Below are 22,588 nucleotides of genomic sequence, written 5' to 3'. Positions count from 1 at the left end.
TTTCCCCTTCCTGGGACAATGAATTCACGGTGTTCTTATTTCAATTTCCAGGAGTGTATATACACACACACACACACATATATATATATATATATATATATATATATATATATATATATATATATATATATATATATATATAAAAGTTATTTCTGCCTCTGAATAAATTGTAACTTGATATTTACTGGGTGCTTTCTGATTATAGTTTTAAATCTGTTTCAAAAGAAAAAAAAAAGACGTTTAGGAATAAAATTTCCATTTATTAAAAAAAATTAATTTGTTTCGTCAGTTACTATTGGCAACTGCTTCCAAGCTCACGTAGTGTAATTAAATGTGTTCATGTTCCTGATGAATCGCTAGTAAATAAAGTAAATTCTTAAGAAAAGGTTTTGAAAGTAAAATCACAGTTCATTACTGGACTTGTGGCCTAACACATACTCACACTCCAGACGACAGACAGACAAAAACTTCCCCACACTGACCTGGCTGACCAACTAACCAGAGTCGCCGAGACTGACAGACTGACCCAGACTCATTCCGACTGACCAACCGCCGAGCTCATAGCGCCCCTTAAATGCTCGCGAACAGGCAACCTTTCCCCTTTCCCATCAGAGGGAGACATCAAAGCTGCGATTGCCACAGTGGCGCCACCGCCAGAAACGGAAGTCGAGTGCTTTACACTACGCACTACGCACAGCAAATTTTACCACAGCTCAAATGGTTCAAATGGCTCTAAGCACTATGGGACTCAATATCTGAGGTCATCAGTCCCCTAGAACTTAGTACTACTTAAACCTAACTAACCTAAAGGCATCCCACACATCCATGCCCGAGGCAGAATTCGAACCTGCGACCGTATCAACAGCGCGGTTCCGGACTGAAGCGCCTAGAACCGCTCGGCTGCAGCGGCTGGCAGTAGCTTTAATGTGGCCATCTGTCAAAAGCTTGAGTAACCACATTTTACTGCGCGGACCCCTACCAAACTTACAGGAAGGGAGCCAACGAGGTTATGGACGGTGCCGAGAGCGATGTGGGGCCGTACCCAGCTGCGCTAGGTTTTTCGGTTGAGGATGCATGGCGCGAAGAGTCGTATGGGGGAGTCCTACAGATTCTTGACTGAGCTTAAATTTAGTAAGTTTGGTGGACAGGGGAGCACGGTAAAGTCATCTTGGTGCTTTTCGAACCAAGAACGTACACTGTGAACTATGTGACACGTTGCATTGTCCTGCTGGTAGATGCCATCTTGTAGAGGAAACACAGACTGCATGCAGGGATGGGATCGCTCCCCGAGAAGAGATGCATACTTGCGTTAATACACTGTGCCTTCCTGATGACAACATCGCCAGACCATATCGCACCTGTTTGCTTTCAGACGTTTCACACTGTACATGTAATTGGCGATCTGTCCTATGAACCAGGCGCCTGCTGCAAAGGCCCATTCGCAGCAATGTGCACTGAACTGTCGTTGAGGAGACACTGTAGGTTCCCGTTGATTCATCTGTGGAGTCAGGTGCTCAACAGCTGCTTATATGTCTAATGACCCGTACACATCTCCGGAGTCATCATCCACCCTTCTCATCTATGGCCCTTGGTACACCATAGTTGCCTCAGTGCCAGTTGGATTGCACCATTTTGCCATGCACGGTATACTTTTACCACGGCGGTACGCGGCCAGTTTACAAACTTAGCCAGCCGGCCGCGGTGGTCTCGCGGTTCTAGGCGCGCAGTTCGGAATCGCGCGACTGCTACGGTCGCAGGTTCGAATCCTGCCTCGGGCATGGATGTGTGTGATGTCCTTAGGTTAGTTAGGTTTAAGTAGTTCTACGTTCTAGGGGACTGATGACCACAGCTGTTAAGTCCCATAGTGCTCAGAGCTATTTGAACCATTTTTTTTTACTAACTTAGCCGTTCAGGAAATGCTTCCACCCTTGACCCGAAAGACATCATCCTGTCCTTTCGGACGGCAGATAAATTGCTCCGTTTTCTTATTATGACAAGCGAATGCATTGTTTCCTGTGTCCGCCTCTCCCCCACTCCCGACTCTTTTTACATACTCTCCACTGCTAGTGTGTGTGATGTTTGGATTCCGTAGAAACACTGGAACACGTGAGGCAATACTGACCTTACGACTTATCTTAGAAGAAAGATTAAGGAAAGGCAAACCTACGTTTCTAGCATTTGTAGACTTAGAGAAAGCTTTTGACAATGTTGACTGGAATACTCTCTTTCAAACTCTAAAGGTGGCAGGGGTAAAATACAGGGAGCGAAAGGCTATTTACAATTTGTACAGAAACCAGATGGCAGTTATAAGAGTCGAGGGACATGAAAGGGAAGCAGTGGTTGGGAAGGGAGTAAGACAGGGTTGTAGCCTCTCCCCGATGTTGTTCAATCTGTATATTGAGCAAGCAGTAAAGGAAACAAAAGAAAAATTCGGAGTAGGTATTAAAATTCATGGAGAAGAAATAAAAACTTTGAGGTTCGCCGATGACATTATAATTCTGTCAGAGACAGCAAAGGACTTGGAAGAGCAGTTGAATGGAATGGACAGTGTCTTGAAAGGAGGATATAAGATGAACATCAACAAAAGCAAAACAAGGATAATGGAATGTAGTCTAATTAAGTCGGGTGATGCTGAGGGAATTAGATTAGGAAATGAGACACTTAAAGTAGTAAAGGAGTTTTGCTATTTGGGGAGCAAAATAACTGATGATGTTCGAAGTAGAGAGGATATAAAATGTAGACTGGCAATGGCAAGGAAAGCGTTTCTGAAGAAGAGAAATTTGTTAACATCGAGTATAGATTTAAGTGTCAGGAAGTCCTTTCTGAAAGTATTTGTATGGAGTGTAGCCATGTATGGAAGTGAAACATGGACGATAAATAGTTTGGACAAGAAGAGAATAGAAGCTTTCGAAATGTGGTGCTACAGAAGAATGCTGAAGATTAGATGGGTAGATCACATAACTAATGAGGAAGTATTGAATAGGATTGGGGAGAAGAGAAGTTTATGGCACAATTTGACCAGAAGAAGGGATCGGTTGGTAGGACATGTTCTGAGGCATCAAGGGATCACCAATTTAGTATTGGAGTGCAGCGTGGAGGGTAAAAATCGTAGAGGGAGACCAAGAGATGAATACACTAAGCAGGTTCAGAAGGATGTAGGTTGCAGTAGGTACTGGGAGATGAAAAAGCTTGCACAGGATAGAGTAGCATGGAGAGCTGCATCAAACCAGTCTCAGGACTGAAGACCACAACAACAACAACCACTGCTAGTGCCGCCAACTCCCGTCTGTGAGCGGTTATCGCACATTGACTTTGAAGATAGGCGGTGGTTACATTAATGTGGCTGGACCGTGCACGAACGGTGGTCAAAACTGTCCGGAAAGCTTGTGAGGTGTTGCACGGTAGTTTGTGCTAGGAAATACTATTTCAGGAAAAAATTCATACTTGCGCCGTTTCCTAGTTACTTAGCGCTGTGGTTAGCCAATCAGTTAGCTGTGTACTCAAATTCGAGCAGCCTGCTAGATACAGTATCACCAAATTTGTTCTTCATTTGCTTTCCTCAAACCGAATAATTCAAGCTTTTGCGCACCTAGCTTCATTTTATGACTAGAGACAATGGCACTTTTTAACTGATGATGAGCCTTTGGACAAATAGCAACTTACGGAACCACAGATGTCTGTGCATTACCACATTTTAGTGCGAGCAAGTACTTGAATTTGAGCCCGAAGCCACCTGATTGGATAACGTCGATGATAATTAAATCGGAAACCGCGCAAGGTATCGAATTTTTTCTTAACAATTATTTCTTAGCACAACCTACCCTACAACACCCTTACAAGCTTTTCGCACTATTTCAGACCAACCTATATAACATAGGTGCTTCTGGTATCCAAGAGATCCACACCACAAATTTCGAAGGAAAATAAATATGGAAAAATATGTATGCATTTTAATAATTAAATATGAAAACAAAGGACGCACCTGATGACTGTCGTTGCTTTAGTTCATAGTAGCTATAATTACGGTTGATGTCTCACAGTTGTAGCAGAGTTTTGATGGTAAATATGACTTACCCTGCCTTCTAGCAAACTATTAAGTAGCCGATGTGAGAGCTCCTATGTACCATATTTCACATTTCATTTTGTTGACATTACGCTGCTTAGACTTATTTTAATGAAATGCTTGATGTGTTTCGCACATGTCACTAGTGACATCGCTAAATATCTGAGACAGCAGCTATTGAAGTGCGAAATCATCACTGACGTAAATGTCTCCGGTTACTAAAAGCGGTAGTGTAAATAGTAGCCTTTTGTCAAATTGAGTTGGTTGTTGGTACCAAAAGCAGTGATTTTAAATTTCTTTGTCAACTGTAATAAGAAGCCAGCGAAAAGCTTCGGTCGACGTATGTGCAGAAGACAGCTGTAGCTGCAATTCAGTGTTATGTGAAGTAACTCTACGCATTTCACATTACGTACGAATTCAGACACATAAACTCTACTTTCGTATCCTATTTTGCTTACTTCGTTAAAAACAACCCGAAATATTCCTTTCTGCATTGTGCCTCTAACATACAAGGTATTAGCTAATACGTGGGAAACCTCTGGGGAATGGATAGAGGACTTAAAAAGAAGAAAAAAAAATCATCTGTGCATATGGTAAGTTCTTTTTACTTTCATAGTTACAGAACCTTTTTTGTTGTTACATTTTAGATTCGTTTCTGCCATTTTGTTTTCAAATTTCCAAGTGTATTCTACAGATCTTCTTTCTTTTCAAATACTTTCTTCTGATGGCTGAACGAAATGCTCAATAAGTCGACCAATAGCTTTAACACAGGCATCTGAACTCCGCAGCATGGACTGATTGTCTTTCTGGTTCCCATATTCCAGGTGTCTGCTGTATCTGCTGCGATGCTTCTCGAATGTGTTGACGAATGATGGCAACATTCGCAATAGGTCTTGAATATATTATGTGCTTTTAAAAGCTCCCAAAAATAAAAGTTCAATGCATTGAGAACAAGAGAGCGAGCAGGCCTAGATGTTTCCACACCACAGTAGAAACTATTAGTTTAAGTTTCGCTCTAGAGATAAAAATGAAAAAAATCCAAAGTAATCGTTATTAATCACCAAATTCAACTTACAGGATGCTTAAAGGATGTGGAGGTAGTGAATGATTGTGTATATCTAGGGTCTCCGATCAATGACCCAAGAAAGTGTGATAAAGAAGTAAAACAAAGAATCGCATTTGGTCGATCTACAACGGTTTAACTCACTAATGTCTGGTAAAGCCGGGCAATAACGAAAACAACGAAGATGTACATGGTGGAGTCGTTGGTGTTTCCTGTGTTCTTGTACGGCTATGAGAACTGGACCGTGGAAGGTAGTAGCATCCAATTATCTGGGAAACGATTATTTAAAATTGTTTTTGCTTGCAGAGGAAAGTGATGTAGTGCCCCATTGTGCATGAGCCACATGTTCTGACGTAAGTGTAGTGGAATGTCTTCCAGCAGAACATTTAAATGTTCCATTAAAAATTCACTGTATAATGTCCCAGTCAGTGTTTTCTGGTAAATGAGAGGTCCAATTGAGCAGCCTCCAATTATGCAGGGTGCCATACATTAATGCTAAACTCAACATTTTTAATGTGTTTTCGTAGTTGCAAAAGAATTCTCACCTGCATATGTATGAGTGATTTGCCTACAGTCCTCGTAAATTTTGCATCATCACTCGATAGCACAATAGTCAGAAAATTGTGATCTTGAGTATACATGACCCGTAACCAAGTACAAAAAGCTCGAAGTGGTACTCATCTCTGAAAACAGTTCACTAAAAATGAGATTCCAGACCGAAGAGGTGTCTGGGGACCCCCAGGACAGCGGTAGGATACCAGACTGACTGTCGCCCACTATACGGCTCGACAACCAGGAGTGTTGGTCTGGGGCGCCATTTCCTTCATAGCCGGACCCTATGGTTGTCATCCGCGACACCCTCACAGCACAGCAGTACGCCATCAGTACTCTACGCCCTGTTTTGTTGCCCTTCTATACAATCTATCGTCGATTTACATTTCAGCAAGATAATGCTCGCCCGCACACGGCGAGAGTGTTTACTACTGGTCTTTGTGCTTGTGAAATGCTTTCTTCAAAAAATGGTTCAAATGACTCTGAGCACTATGGGACTTAATATCTATGGTCATCAGCCCCCTAGAACTTAGAACTACTTAAACCTAACTAACCTAAGGACATCACACAACACCCAGTCCTCACGAGGCAGAGAAAATCCCTGATCCCGCCGGGAATCGAACCCGGGAACCCGGGCGCGGGAAGCGAGAACGCTACCGCACGACCACGAACTGCGGACGAAATGCTTTCTTGTTCAGTCCTATGTCTCGATAGTTCTGAACGTTTGGAGGATTATGGGAAGGATCCTCGAACCACCAAGGGATTTTGAGGATCTAATGGTGCCCTTCAAGAGGACATCCAACAGCTCTATCAAACAATGCCAATCCGAATAACTGCTTGCATAAGAGCCAATGGTGAACCAACACATCATTAACTAGCTCAATTTGTGAAGCTCTCTCTCTTGAATAAATCACCCAATCATTTGAATCTTCCTGGCAGATTAAAACTGTGTGCCGGACCGAGACTCGAACTTAATTGTACTGTGAAGTTAAATGACTAAAAATATATTTACTTGACAACAGGAACTCAACCAATGAAGTCGAGCATCTGCTAGACCAGTACATGAAGTTGCATTCCAGACTCTTGTATGGACGTGGATTATGAAAATTCTTTATTTATATTCTACTACTGCTACCTCTCTCTGCATTGTGTCACTATTTTTGTGTACCATGTGTTTTGAAACTATGGCCAGATGCCCAAATTTAAACTTACTTCAAAATTAATGAATCAGCTTTGGGTTGTAAGAGGGTGGTGATGGTTAGAATATGGGGCTCGTCCAGGATTTTCTGAAAGTAAAATGTGAATACTGTGTTTGACTATTTTTCTTGTTGCAGACTAAAAGTGTATATTTTGTGAAAATATTAAGAATGTAATTTATATGACCAATGAGCCAAGTATGAACCACAGCTGTAAAACAGCAACAATAATAGCTAAAGGAGATCACAATCAAGAAGAAAAACGGATTAAAAATAAAAAGTAGGGTGAACAGTTAAGAACGTCGACTTCCAACAACAAAATTAAGCACCGGAAATATATTTTTGTTTTCTTTCTCTTATTAGTCAAGTGTTTTATTGTGTAATAATTAACAATGACAGTTACTGAACGGGAATATGCAGCAGTGAGGGATAACACAGATATGGCAGACTTAAGTAGTGTCATAAAAGGACAGGAAAGCTTTATTGATGAAGCAGTGAAACAAGAAAGAGACTCTTGTGAATTATGTAGACTATTAAAACAACAAGTAATAATATTGACACAAGTACCATATTGGTATTGTCAGTAAAAATGAATGCAGATAATAAAGTCCAGTTCGATCAAATTTATCATCAACTTAAAGATAATAAGGATCAATTTGCAAAACTGCAAAAGAAAATCGAAACTGTCAGCTCAAAAAATTTAAACAATAAAGTAAGGACCAATTCACAGAAATTGGTCATTAAAAAGGAGCTCGACTAAATGATATGAATCAAAAAATTGATAGGTTAGATGGTCCAGGAGAGTCTGATGTGTAGAAGATAAATAGAGCTTAAATGCACACTGAAGTTAAGAATATCAAAGACGAAGTGCCTGAAGATATAGAAAAAGAAAACTCCTTTCGAAAAATTGTGTTTGGAAATAAGTATTGTTGACAAAAATGTAAATAGTCGAATATTGACTTTGGTAACTAATGTTCATATTAAACTGGCACTTATTGAAAGTAGTTTTGTCAAACAGCTGAAGAGAATAGAGAATACAGTCACAGACAATGTAATATTAAGTAAGAACAAAACCAGCACCCTAGAAAGAAGTGGTTCTCGTTCTGCACAAAAAAGGTGAAAAATTGTCCAGTGATGTGGTTAATAGAAATCTTGTCAACAATGTTGGTACCATGTTTTGCAACATTTCAGTGAAAAACTTTTCAGGTGAAGGTAGTTTACATCTTGTAGATATTCTGCAGCTTTGCAGAGATAATTTTGTGTCCAATATGACTCATATTATGAAAATTAAGTTTGTTAAGAAATTTCTAAAAAGTGAAGCATTAAGTTGCACTATCCAGTGTACTAATGATGATACAACCTACACATATTTTGAAAAGGATTTATATTTAGGTTTTGATCAGAGACTGAACAAACTAGAATAAAAAGTGAATTTTTCAATGGACCAAATTACAGAGATGGAAATTTTAGCATGAAACAGTTTTGCAAAAATCAGCTTACAAAATTATCTCATTTGAGCAAATCTTTTGATGAAATCAGCAAAATAGATGCCTTAAAAAGGAAGTTACCAGCTGAGGTGCAGTGGGACCTAGTCTATGGGCCAAACAACATGATAGACTGATATTTGAAATATGTGGGCAAATTTGAAAAAAAAAAAACAGGGAAAAGCAACCATAACAAGCACACAAATTTCGAAAGAGGCAGTGTTCAAAATTGGCACAGTAATAGTCACAACAGGAGGGAACATAATAACCACAATGTTAACAATTATCAGCAGAAGGAACATAATAGAGCAGATGGCAATAATTTTCATTCTGGAGAGCAACATGGTAATAGTTGGAACAGAAATTGGAATAGAAACAATAACAACAATGCAACGAAACAGGATGGGGTATTAATTCACAAAACAGAAAACTAACATTGGCCCCACTGCCATGCTGCAAGTTAGGGACTTATGTAACAAATAACAAATGGACCATAAATGACATTAATACTGACACACAAGAAAAATGCTCTAGTGAAGTGGTCAGTAGCTATTTTAAAGATGTGTGTGTCTTGTTAACATCATATCTCTTGAGAAAGAACTATGTTAACCAGGTAAGGCTAAACATGTGAGTAAGGTAGGTCACCACAGAGAAACCGGGAAAGTGGGTACAGAAGAAATTAGTTTATCAGAATTCTATCATATGGTAGTGACTTGTTATTTGTCAAATATTGAAGTAACTGATTTTTGTGATACTTTTGGAATTCAGAACCTAGTGGAAGAATGAGGTAAGAAAAAAGTGAATACTGCATTAATTGACAACAAATTAAGTGAAACTGAGTATTTAAACAGTAATGCAGTAGGGAATGATGTTGGTAATACATGCTGTGATATTGATGATTTTTGTGGTAATATTGACGACAGTAAATATAATGAACTGAAAGTAAGTGATGGTGAGTATAGTAATGAAGAATAATAGTATTTTGTTTGTTTTAAAGAAGAATTGGGGTAAGCTATTGGTGAAGAAATGTGTAGTAGTATCAATGATGCTGTATAGGTACCCAAGGACACTAATGGAAATATCACAGATAATGAAACTCTTGATTTAATAAATGATAAGGAGTCATATATAGATGATCATGCTAATTTGGTTACCAGTTATGACATAGAAAGTAGGCTCGTTAATAATATGAATGAAAGTGAATCTGTCTTATATAATGTATGGTTAAATAGTGATGCTATTGAGAAAGATGAAAGACTTAGAAAGATGAATAAAAATCTGTGTTCAACTTTATTTCTGACTAGTGGCATACAATTAAATATGTTATCATAAGACAACTTAAAGATAAGTGCTGTTCTATATGAAACAAGTATGTGTACTCGAATTGATGAAATTCTCAGTGACACTGATAATGTCTGTATTAATTTAATGGAAGTGTGCCAAGTTAGTCAAAATGGTAAGTGATTTGGAGGCTTTAGTTTTGAAGGGATAGAAGATGACATGTTATATTAAGATGTTAAGACTCATCAAAGTATTGTTTGTTGTCCATTCCTTAAAGTTAGGATCATGGGAAGGTAGCCAAACATCAGCAGTGCCTGGATCCTTAAATAAAAATTAAAACATATTAAATTACATGTATAAGTACCTTTAATTGAAGTATAGATTAAAGGTGCAACAGAGAAACCTAGTAAAGTGGTTAAAGCTAGGGTTTAATAACTTTCACAATCGAGGAAGTAACTTTCACACATGGATGCTTAATAATTCAAGTTCTCAGTGAGGATCTTATTCTCGACATGTCAAGGATAGCTGGTGTGAATGCAGATTATTGTATTGATTATCAATGTACCTGATGGAGATTTTATGTGTACTAATTTTATAAAGTCAACTGTAACTTATGAAAATGAATCGTATACAACTGTTAAAAGACAGTGGATTTGTAGATAAAGATACGCCAGAATTAGACACAGATGAAGGAGAATTTAAAGGACTCGCAGACACTAAGCTTTCAGATGAAAAAGGGTTAACTGATAACCAGAAACATGCATTAGAACCTTTGTTGTGGAAGTATGGGAGTATAGCGATGCGTTTTGTAATATTCCAGGCAGAGTGAGAGGATATCAAAGTACTTTACAACTAAAACCACCCCAGTTATTTTTCATAAAGCCATATTGTGTACCCATAGCTAAGAGAGTTCCAGTTGACAAAGAGTTGCTTAAGACATCACTGAGACAAGTGTTACCCCATACAACAACCCATTAGTCGTTGTTTCAAAAGGAGTTGAAGGAGTCAGATTGGTACTGGTTTCTAGGCATCTCAACCAGTATTGTACTGAGGACCAGATCACTCTGAAAACAATGATGAACTTTCACATAAATTTAAAAATATTCAGATTATGTCTAGCTGGGATTTAACTTCTGGATTTCATCAGGTACCTTTAGATCCTGAATCTCTTAAAAATACTGGCTTGCTTTAGAATGGTAGACGCTACCAATCGGTGTAGTACCTATTAATTTGAACTAATGTGTAGCTGAATTTATAAGAGCATTAGATTCTGTACTTGGTCCAGATTGGGTAGGGAAACTTATTGTTTATGTAGATGACGTTTTGGTAACTGGACAAAGTTTGGAAGGTTATTTTAAATTATAGAAGCAGGTATGTGAAAAACTTAGGCAAGGAAGAATGACTCTGAAACTCGAAAAATGTGAATTTGCTGAACCTGAATTAAAATTCTTTGATCATGTAATAACTAGGGAAGGAAACTCAGAACATCCAGATATAATTAAAGCAACTTCAGATTTCCCAGCACCATGTAGCAGAAAACAATTGAAACCATTTTATGGTTTCTGTGGATTTTATCGAAAATTTGAGTGGAAAAAGCTTAAATGTATCCTGTTTAAGCAATTTACTTAAAAAGAACATTTCTTGGGTTTGAACCCAAAAATGTCAGGAGGCATTTGGAAATATTAAGAAAGAACTGAATCATGAAAATTTGTTACACAAACCAGCTTCCAGCCTACCATTTTGTTTACACACAGATAGCAGGGACAAAAGTTTGGGAGCAGAACTATTTCAGGAAAAAAAATTAATGAGAACTCATACATTACACAATTCCTTTTACAAGTGTAATGCTGTTATAACATTAGAAATCTTACACAGTTACAGAAAAATAATTATAGCTGTTTACTGCACATTTACTAAATTCAGATCCTATTTGTTGGCACATAAAATATTTGTATATTGAGACCCCAATGCATTAAGCTACCTACAGAAATGTACACTATATCAGAATAGACTTGCCAGTTGAGGAATGTATTTGTAACAGTATGATTATGAAATTAAATATTCTAAATGTTCAGAAAATGTTGTTGCAGCTGCTTTGTCAAGGATGACACTGGATGGGAGTAATGAAAATTTTGATCAAAATGAGTGAAAAAGAGTTAAAAATCAGATATATGAATGTTATACATAATTACAAAATTATTAGGGAATTGTGTAACAAAATTATGAGGAACCAAAACAATGGTTCAAGCTGTAGGTTAGTAATGAACTGCTTAGGCAAAAGACATTATGAAAAATTGGACAGATATTACAAAGTATATAAACACTTTGCAGGAGAACAGATGGGGACTCTGATGACTGGAAGTTACTGTTGGGCAGAAGAGGTAGCTGGGAACTTGACTAAGTATAAACATGAGACTTATGCAAACTGCGCTATTCAAAAATTTATACAAGATCTACAAGAAAGTATTTATTTCTGTAAGATGGCTAAAAATGTTAGGAAAGAACTGTCTACTTGTGACAAGTGTCGGAGACTGAAGGTATGTAACAGAACTTGTCAAGGTGTGATGCAAAATATAGTACTGGAGAAACCTATGTATTCAGTTGCTGTGGATTTTTATGGAAGTTTACCAGAAAGTAAAAACGGTTATTGTTATATTTTTGCTTTGGTAGATGTTGTCTCGAAATATATAAAATTACATCCTGTCAGAAAAGCTAGAAATATGGAGATTATTGCTGAAATTGAAAAAGATTACTTAAAAAATGTAGAAAAACCTAGAGTCATTCTGTCAGACAATGGATCAGTTTGTATCAAAGTTTTGGAAGTCATTCATAGAAAAATCTGAAATCAAACGCATTTTAATTTCAGTTTATGATCCTTCATCCAATACAGCAGAGAACATGTGTGAAATTAGTCTTTATGTTGCACATACTGTAGCCACAACCATCCTACATGGAATGGACACATCAGTGAGAGGTGGGTGGAAGTGGTGGACAATGAGGAGTGGGAGGAGGAGATTGATAGACAGAGAGGGGGATAGATAGAGATGGATACAGACAGGGGGAGAAGGAGATGGACAGAGAGAGGTGGGTGTAGGTGGTGTACAATGAGAAGGGGGAAGAGGAGATGGATAGAGAGGGGGCAGGAGGAGATGGGTAGAGATGAGAGAGGAAGAGAGGGACAGAGACAGGGGGAGGAAGTGATGGATTAATAGAAGATTGAAATAAACATATAGCCAGACAGCACTGGGTACTCAGCTAGCATAAACATAAGAAGGCTTTTTCACTTCACAAAACAAATAACATTCGAAAAGAAAAATACCTGTAGAACCAAGCTGAAAATCTGACAAGAAAAAGACAGAAATTAAATAAAAATGTAACAGCAAAAAGTCTGTACCGAAGAAAGTACGATGGTGAGTCAAATGAAAACCTTAAATATTTTTTTAAATATTATTTACTGTGCAGAAGTGGTACAAAGCTGTATCACTCTTGAACATAATCTCCCCCACGCTCATTGCAAGTCCTCCAGCGCTTACAAAGTTCATAAATTCCTTTAGAAAAAAATTCTTTTGGTAGTCCACTCAACCACTCGTGCACCGTGTGGCGTACCTCTTCATCGGAACGGAACTTCTTTCCTCCCATTGCCGGCCCGGGTGTCCGAACGGTTCTAGGCGCTACAGTCTGGAACCGCGCGATCGCTACGGTCGCAGGTTCGAATCCTGCTTCGGGCAAGGATGTGTATGATGTACTTAGGTTAGTTAGGTTTAAGTAGTTCTAAGTTCTAGGGGACTGATGACCTTAGAAGTTAAGTCCCATGATGCTCAGAACCATTTTTTTCCTCCCAGTGCGTCTTTGAGTGGTCCAGACATATAGAAATCACTTGGGGCAAGGTCTGGTGAGTATGGTGGATGAGGAAGACACTCAAAATGCAGGTCTCTGATTGTTGCAACTGTTGTACGGGCAGTGTGGGGCCTTGCATTGTCATGTTGCAAAAGGACACCTGCTCACATCAATCCACGTCGCTTTGGTTTGTTTGCAGGCTGCAGATGATTTTTTAGGAAATTTGTGTATGATGCACTGGTGACAGTGGTCCCTCTAGACATGTAATGCTCCAAAATGACGCCTTTTTCGCCCCAAAAGAGAGTCAGCATAACCTACCCTGCTGATGGTTCTGTTCGAAACTTCTTTGGTTTTGGTGATGAGGGATGGCGCCATTCCTTGCTCGCTCTCTTCGTTTCCGGTTGGTGGAAGTGAACCCAGGTTTCGTCCCCAGTAACGATTCTTGCAAGGAAGCCATCACCTTCTCGTTCAAAGCACCGAAGAAGTTCTTCACAAGCATCAACACGTCGCTCTCACATTTCAGGAGTCAGCTGCCGGGACACCCATCTTGCAGACACTTTGTGGAACTGGAGCACGTCATGCACAGTGTGGTGTGCTGACCCACGACTAATCTGTAATCATGCTGCAATGTCATTCAGTGTCACTCGTCGGTTTTCCTTCTCTATTGCTTCAACTGCTGCAATGTTCTGTGGAGTCACGACTCGTTGTGCCTGACCTGGACGAGGAGCATCTTCTACTGAAGTCACACCATTTGCGAATTTCCTACTCCATTCGTAGACTTGCTGCTGTGACAAACATGCATCACCGTACTGAACCTTCATTCGTCGATGAATTTCAATTGGTTTCACACCTTCATTACGCAAAAACTGAATAACAGAACGCTGTTATTCCCTGGTGCAAGTCGGAAGTGGGGCGTCCATCTTTATACTGGTACTGCGATTGTATGTGTGCATCTGCACTATGCTGCTACCTACAGGCCATTCTGCACGCTGTTTGTAGCACTCTTACCAACTTATAGGAAAACGGCATGAAATATCGATTTGTTATTGCAAATTTAAGATTTTCATTTGACTCACCCTCGTACAAAAAATTTACCATATGTATATATGAACGATTTCGATGCTTTTTAAGTATCTCTCCGTTCCACAGAGGTTTACTACATATTTGTCAATACCCTAATGTTGTTGTATCATATGTGCTGATTATTAGTGTAAGTAGGCTGTTTAGATTTTTATATTCGTAACGCCACGTAGCGCTTTGTATGAAAATCACTGGCTGTGCTGTGTGCAGTATGTGGCTGGTTAGCATTGTTGTAATATTCGCTATTGTAGTGTTGGGCAGTTGGATGTTAACAGCGCGTAGCGTTGCGCAGTTGGAGGTGAGCCGTCAGCAGTGGTGAATGTGGGGAGAGAGATGGCGGAGTTTTGAGAGCGGATGATCTGGACGTGTGTCCATCAGAGACAGTAAATTTGTAAGACTGGATGTTATGAACTTATGTATCTATTATGCCTTTTGAACACTATTAAGGTAAATACATGGTTTGTTCTTCATCAAAATCTTTCATTTGCTAACTGTGCCTATCAGTAGTTAGTGCCTTCAGTAGTTAGAACCGTTTATTTAGCTGACAGTAGTGGCGCTCGCTGTATTGCAGTAGTTTGAGTAACGAAGATTTTTGTGAGGTAAGTGATTCATGAATGGTTTAGGTTATTGTTAGTCAGAGCCATTCTTTTGTAGGGATTATTAAAAGTCAGATTGCGTTGTGCTAAAAATATTGTGTGTCAGTTTAGTGTTGATCAGAATAAGTAAATAGAGTAATGTCTGAGTGCGTTCAGTTTTGCTCAGCTGCTTGAAAAGCAAATAATGTAAGAGGTTTAATCAGCACAGTCATTCATAAATTTTTCTAAGGAGACGTTTCATTAGCACCAAAAGAACAGTAACACAGCGTTCATAGGCTATGCTCGTTCTTTCGGTTCTCTTCCATTCTTTTCAGTGTAAACGCTTGTTCACAGTTGGAAGTGAATGGCAGTGAAAGCTGGCGAATTGTCTATGGAGGCTCTTTCGCATGTGTTTGCTTCCATTGGCTCCAGTATGCACCGGGCTTAAAGTGCTCTCCACGGTAATGCAGGGAATGGAAAGCCGCACTGCTACTTGTTAGCAGCACACAAAATCTTTAGTAGGTTCCGGACCGTAGTAACGGGCGAGGTTAGAGGGGCGTTCTGCGCTCACCTTGTAGTCGCGGTGCGGTGGTCCTGCTGGCAGCCAGCGACGCACCAGCGGGCTGAGGAGGCGCGGCTGTGGCCAGTGGGCGCGGCTGCTGCCCCAGCCCCCGCTGGCGGCGCTCACCGCCAGAGACACGGCGAGCGCCAGCAGCCAGCCGAGCGCCGTGTACCACACGTGCGACACAGCGAACACCGGCCACACCCAGCTGTGGGCACGAGGCACCAGACTCCGTGACTGTGCAGCCAAGCAGCAGGATCAGGGCGTGAGGGGGTGAGGTGGCTGGGAACGTCAGATGCGGAACCAGGAGGAGGTCGGGGGTGTCACAGTCAGGACCCTGCCTCTTCCCCCCAACTGCGAGCAATCGACATTACTAATTGGCCGATACAATCACTTGGTCACCTCACTCCAGATACAAGTTGCATATCTAACAGCTTTCAGAGGCAACGAAAATTTGATTTTTAGTACTTAATATACTTATTATGTATAATTTTACTTTAGATTAGATTAAATTTACTTTCATTCCAATTGATCCGTAGTGAGGAGGTCCTCCTGGATGTAGAACATGTCAGAAAAACAAGAACACATGACAAATATTTGCAACACAAACAAATAAGCTAATGTACCATTCCACAGGTCCCAAGTGGAATGATCGTCATTTTTTAATGAACACTATATGAAAGGATCATTTTACAAATACTAATGCACTGAATTTAAAATAAATAGTTTTATTTATTTATTTATAATGTAATAAACTTGTAATACAACTACTATAATACTTATTTACAATGAAAACATTACTGCACTAAAATGATGCAGAAGTTAGATTGCACTTACACAAACAAACACACACACACACACACACACACACACACACACACTCGCTTATTTACAATGAACACGTTACTGCACTGAAATTGTGCAGAAGTTACATTGTACATATATATATATATATATATATATATATATATATATATATCAGCTGGTTCTACTGACAAATTGATCAATGGAGTAGAAGGAGTTGGCCACCAATAAATCCTTTCGGCTTCTCTTAAACTGAATTTCATTGGTTGTTAAGCCTTTTATGGCCGCTGGCAATTTATTGAAAATGTGTGATCCTGAATAATGCACACCTCTTTGTACAAGACTAAGTGACTTTAAATCTTTGTGATGATTATTCTTATTTCTAGTATTGATTCCATGAATTGAGCTGTTGGTTTGAGAAAGTGATATATTTTTAGTGAAAAATTTCATTAAAGAATAAATGTATTGGGAAGCAGTAGTTGGTAGCCAATATGATTATGGTACTTAAAGTCTGTAACATTTCACTTGATTGGTATTAACAAGTATGAAGTTTAAGCTATTTTACGATTTCACCTGATTGTATAAACGAGTATGAAGTTTAAGCTGTTATAACTTGTCAAAAATCGGATTTATATGCCACCTGAAGTACACACACACACACACACACACACACACACACACACACACACACACATGTATTCGACACCTCAAAACAAACACCTCCAAATCCTTTAAATAATTATTCTGTAATAATGTTGTTACGATGTATATTCTTTGCACTTTGCGATTATGTCTTCTCTTCTGCTATACGAACCTTGCACCCAGCAAATTCCAGACGCCATATTTGTTTACAAATATGACAGTATACATGTGATGTGTTACGACGGCGAAAGGAACCTGTGACCACTGGAGGTACTCTATTTTACTTATTTTATATTTACCGTTAGATATCAGTTTAATTTTTTGTCAGAAGAAACCCAAAACCATGTTCTGAAAAAGTGTCTTGTTTCTCAACTAGACAGTGCCACAAGTGCCTCCAAAAAATCGTAACACAATACACACACAAATGTCATACTAACTAATGTAAAGCCACCCGATGATGGAGTTTTAAACCTTTGAAACGCGTCGTGGAAATAAATAAAACGGTGACTGGCAAAAGTAAACTAGTTGTTTCATTTAATGTCAATAACAGTCACGGTAAAGCATAACCTAAAATGTTCGCATTTAAAGTTTTGAGGGTAAGTCAATTATTATCCCCAGTTTAGTTACATTTTTGTTTATTTTGGTAGTACTGTCGTTTTACGTTGATGACGCATTCTTTGTTTATGTTGTTATGTCCTAGCAATTTTCAAGCTGCTAGGTTAGTTTCGTTATCGCTGCCGTGCTGTTAATGATGGCTGCTCCGCTCTCTATTTGCACCAAAGAAGTACAGTACGGGAATACTGTTTTGCCACAACGGAGTGGCTACGAATGGGTTGAAAAATTCCGAAATGGTCGTACAAGTGTTACGCACGATGAAGGAGCCGGACGACCGTTTGTGTGTGTGTGTGTGTGTGTGTGTGTGTGTGTGTGTGTGTGTGTGTGGGTGGGTGGGTGGCTGGAACATCGTCTGCAAATTAGTCATGGTTCTGCCTACGAAATCATCCACAACAGACATAGGTTTCATAAAGTTTGTCAAGATGGGTCCCAAAACAACTCACATAGTTGCATAAACAAACGCCCTTGGACAACTGTATAAAAAAAAAAGAAGGATCGCTATGGTAACGAAGGGGACAACTTCTTAGACAGGATCATTGCTGGTGACGAAACATGGATCCATCATTACGAGCCGGAGAGTAAACGGCAGAGTATGGTATGGAAACATCCAAATTCGCCATGCAAGAAAAAGTTCAAGACCCAACCGTCCGCAAGAAAACTGATGCTTACTGTTTTTTGGGACACGAAGTTCCAGTACTGGAACATTATGAGGAGTGGGGCACAACAATAAACAGTGTACGTTACAGTGAGATGCTTACTGCCAGGCTAAAGCCTGAAAATCGAAGCAAACGCCGAGGATTGCTGTCAAAAGGTGGTGTGTTGTTGCACGACAATGCCCGTCCGCATACTGCTGCCCACACTGCTGAAACGCTCCAGAAATTCGAATCTGAAGTACTGGATCATCCTCCATGTAGTCCAGATTTTCTCCCTTCTGAGTATCACTTGTTTGGTCCACTCAGGCATTAAAGAGTCGTCCATTTGCCTTGGACGAAGCAATGAAAGAAGCGGGGCATTCCTGGCTCGCAGCTCAACCGAGAAACTTCTTTTATGAGGGCATCAGGAAGCTTGTACAACGATGGACCAAGTGCGTTGGAACGCAATGGGACTAGGTCGAAAAATGATGTTCTTGTAAGTTTTCTATTTGATTACAATAAAATTTTATAACTACTTTGAGGATAGTTATTGACTTAGCCTCGTATTAACTAGCAGATTGGCTGTAGGTGCGAGGCACTGTGGGAACTGTGTGTGCCTCGAGACCGATAAAGTACCTGTGATGTTCCCATAGGAACGCAGAAAAGTGATGGACAAAGGGACTCTGGTGAAGCTACAATAGGCTCAGCAAGCTTTTAGTGGATAACCCATTTACTTTCAACAATGAAACGAGCCTCAGATTAGAACCAATATCGAATATCACAGCGTCTTTGAGCAGATCTGGCAGTTGTGATGGCCAACAAGGTCCTAGTGAAGACACAGTCGCTTGAAGAAATACAAAAGAATTGAGACTGTTAATGTTGTGTCCTTCGAAAAGGATGCAAGAATCCAGGAAATAGCGTGGATAATGACAGAATGGAACATGCTGATAGTGGAACTAAGCGAGGGAAGAAAGAAAGCGACTGGTAGTAACATGCTAGGAAAGGGGTATAAGATGTGGTCGTCAGGAAGAGACAAAGGAAGCAATGATATCCCAATAATAGTAACTAAAGAATTGGCGAACGAAGCAAAATGTAACTGACAGAATAATTAAACTTAAGACAATAATGGAAGGAAATTTTCTAGATATAATCCTGGTTTATGCTTCTGTAACAGTATCAGAAACAGACGAAATGGAACATAGGAAGCTACAGAGAATATCACAGACGTGTGGAAGGTGACCTGTTACTAGAGGTATGTCTGAGAAATAAATTGATAATGTTAATGGATGGTATAAGAAAACAGCCACAAGTTTACCAGATACAGCTGAACTTAAGAGCAGAAATCCATAACAAAATAATTTAAAAATAATTCAAGAAATTAGAAGATGTGTTAATCACGATGGAGACCATACACTGTAGGTAGGGACCCTGAAAAAAGCCAGAAAAGGTACGTACAAGGAAAAAAGACAGACAAAAATCAAGTGCTAACTGAAAGACAGAGAAACACAAGAAGTATAGAGGGCAGCTAGCGTGTCGATCAACTGACTGGTACGATGCTTCTCACACTTTTTCTGAATTTCCTGTGGCAGGTTCTAGTGAACAGTATTTAAGTCAGTTTGTTGCATTTGAAAGAGGAAACGATGGACCAAGTGCGTTGGAACGCAAGGGGACTAGGTCGAAAAATGATGTTCTTGTAAGTTTTCTATTTGATTACAATAAAATTTTATAACTACTTTGAGGATAGTTATTGACTTAGCCTCGTATTAACTAGCAGATTGGCTGTAGGTGCGAGGCACTGTGGGAACTGTGTGTGCCTCGAGACCGATAAAGTACCTGTGATGTTCCCATAGGAACGCAGAAAAGTGATGGACAAAGGGACTCTGGTGAAGCTACAATAGGCTCAGCAAGCTTTTAGTGGATAACCCATTTGCTTTCAACAATGAAACGAGCCTCAGATTAGAACCAATATCGAATATCACAGCGTCTTTGAGCAGATCTGGCAGTTGCGATGGCCAACAAGGTCCTAGTGAAGACACAGTCGCTTGAAGAAATACAAAAGAATTGAGACTGTTAATGTTGTGTCCTTCGAAAAGGATGCAAGAATCCAGGAAATAGCGTGGATAATGACAGAATGGAACATGCTGATAGTGGAACTAAGCGAGGGAAGAAAGAAAGCGACTGGTAATAAAATGCTAGGAAAGGGGTATAAGATGTGGTCGTCAGGAAGAGACAAAGGAAGCAATGATATCCCAATAATAGTAACTAAAGAATTGGCGAACGAAGCAAAATGTAACTGACAGAATAATTAAACTTAAGACAATAATGGAAGGAAATTTTCTAGATATAATCCTGGTTTATGCTTCTGTAACAGTATCAGAAACAGACGAAATGGAACATAGGAAGCTTATTTGCACTAAAATTAAAATCTTATAAATATGTGCTTTCTTACAGAAAATTACTGAGATTAATTTGCCTTAGTATGAAATTCTCCAATCATTTCGGAAAGTAAAGACCTACGTCACACTTTTCACAATAGTACCTTAGTACACAGTACAATAATACAATAGTATCACAATAGTATCTTTCTTTTCCACTTTCCCAGATCTTGCCTTCTTTCGTTCTGCACAACCTTTGCGTCTTCTCTGAGTTGGACATTTCTGCAGCTGGAATGAATTTAGGGAAACGTTTTCTACTGAGTCCGTTTACAATTGAACTATTTTGATTGGAAGTTGATTCAGTCCGGTTTCCTTTGTTCACGAAAGCCTCTGCCAAGTCAGTAACTACTTCTACAAGATACTGCTAGTAGTCCTCGATGTTTTACATGAAACGTACGATTTTACAATCGCTATCACCAAAATATAAAAACTACTTTCTCCCAAAAAGTTATTTGCATCCTCCCGAAAGGGTAGTATCCCTGATACCCAATTCGATAGTCCCTGTGGTCCACACCAGCCTTGTTTTCATTGTCATTCAAAACACAGTAAGGTTTCGTCTTCTCAGCCATTCCTGGTTTAGTTTTCACATTGACAATGGATGCACTTATTTCGTGTTTTGTCGTAAGAAGAAATACATTCCTAATGTCTTTCCATCTTACAAACTGCAGATGGTCTTGTCTGTGAAACGAAAGTTCATTTTTTTCAGCTCCTTGGCAGTTAGATATATTTTACTGAATTGTATGTTGAAGATATATACAAAGGGTGTAGCAGACAACAATCGAAGTCCTTTGCACTGTGTGTGACCCTGTCAGCGCGGGGCGTGTCAACAAGGGAAGTGTGAATGCCACAAAGCAAATAACACACAATGTTGTTTGTATTCCGTTCCCACCATAACGAGTGGCAGTTACTGCAAAGTAAATCATTTTAGTTGTAGTCCAAACATCGTAGGATCACTTAAAATGAACGAAGACAAATGTTGTAATATATTAACAGAGCTGAGAAACGGTGGACCTTGGTAGGTTCCACGTCACTCGTCTTTTTGGAGGGTAATGCGCGCGACGTACGAGCTACGTTTATCGTCTCCGAAATGCTGGTCAAGGCAGCGGAAGAAACATTGAAGAATATCAACTAAAGTCAGGCACAAAGAAATTCCATGGTGGAATGAAAGAATTCCAGAAGCAGTCAAGAAGAAGAATAACACATGGAGAAATTGGTTCAAAAACAGATGGGAACATAATAGAGAAAAATTTAAATGACTAAGCAGAGCAGCAAGGAAAATGATAGCATTGGCTGAGATGACATATTGAAGAAAATTAACCAAAAAAGCAAAAAAAAAAAAAAGAATTTGTAGGACAACAGGAAGACATTAAACCACATATCAGGTAACAGAAGGAAATAAAAAGAAAATTATTGGAGGAAGAAGCTTTGAAAATATGGAAAGAGAACTTCCACAAAGTTTATGAAGGGCGAGATGAAACAAATACACATGATGAGATAGAGGTGGACGAAAGACATAACGCATCACAGAGGAAATAGAAAGAGAAGATTGGCAGATCTTGAACGTAGAGAAATGTATATTAGGAATAAAAAGTGGCAAAGTTCCTGGCATAGATGGCATCAGAGTGGATATAACCAAAGGCACAGAACCTATTGGCATTTGAGATTACTGATGATCGGACAAAATTATTGCACCTATCTTTAAAAAGTGTAACAAGGTGCTCTGCGAAAATTACAGAGGAACAGCGCTATTGTGCCACTGCATGAAGA

General features: G+C 39.4%; 1 protein-coding gene across 3 annotated transcripts in view; it reads right to left on the bottom strand.

Annotated features, from left to right (window-relative positions):
- The window catches only part of LOC124802849 (sodium-coupled monocarboxylate transporter 1-like), a 235,068-nt gene that overhangs the window by 8,286 nt on the left and 204,194 nt on the right, over window positions 1-22,588 (bottom strand). For all 3 annotated transcript variants that reach the window (XM_047263870.1, XM_047263872.1, XM_047263871.1), the window contains one exon: window positions 15,703-15,901. In XM_047263870.1, coding sequence (XP_047119826.1) covers window positions 15,703-15,901 — 199 coding nt within the window. The remainder of the gene's footprint in view (window positions 1-15,702; window positions 15,902-22,588) is intronic.

The sequence above is a fragment of the Schistocerca piceifrons genome, chromosome 6 (genome assembly GCF_021461385.2).
Source record: "Schistocerca piceifrons isolate TAMUIC-IGC-003096 chromosome 6, iqSchPice1.1, whole genome shotgun sequence".
Taxonomy (NCBI): domain Eukaryota; kingdom Metazoa; phylum Arthropoda; class Insecta; order Orthoptera; family Acrididae; genus Schistocerca; species Schistocerca piceifrons.
The sequence above is the reverse complement of the archived record's forward strand: the minus strand, read 5'-3'. Positions and strand labels throughout refer to the sequence as shown.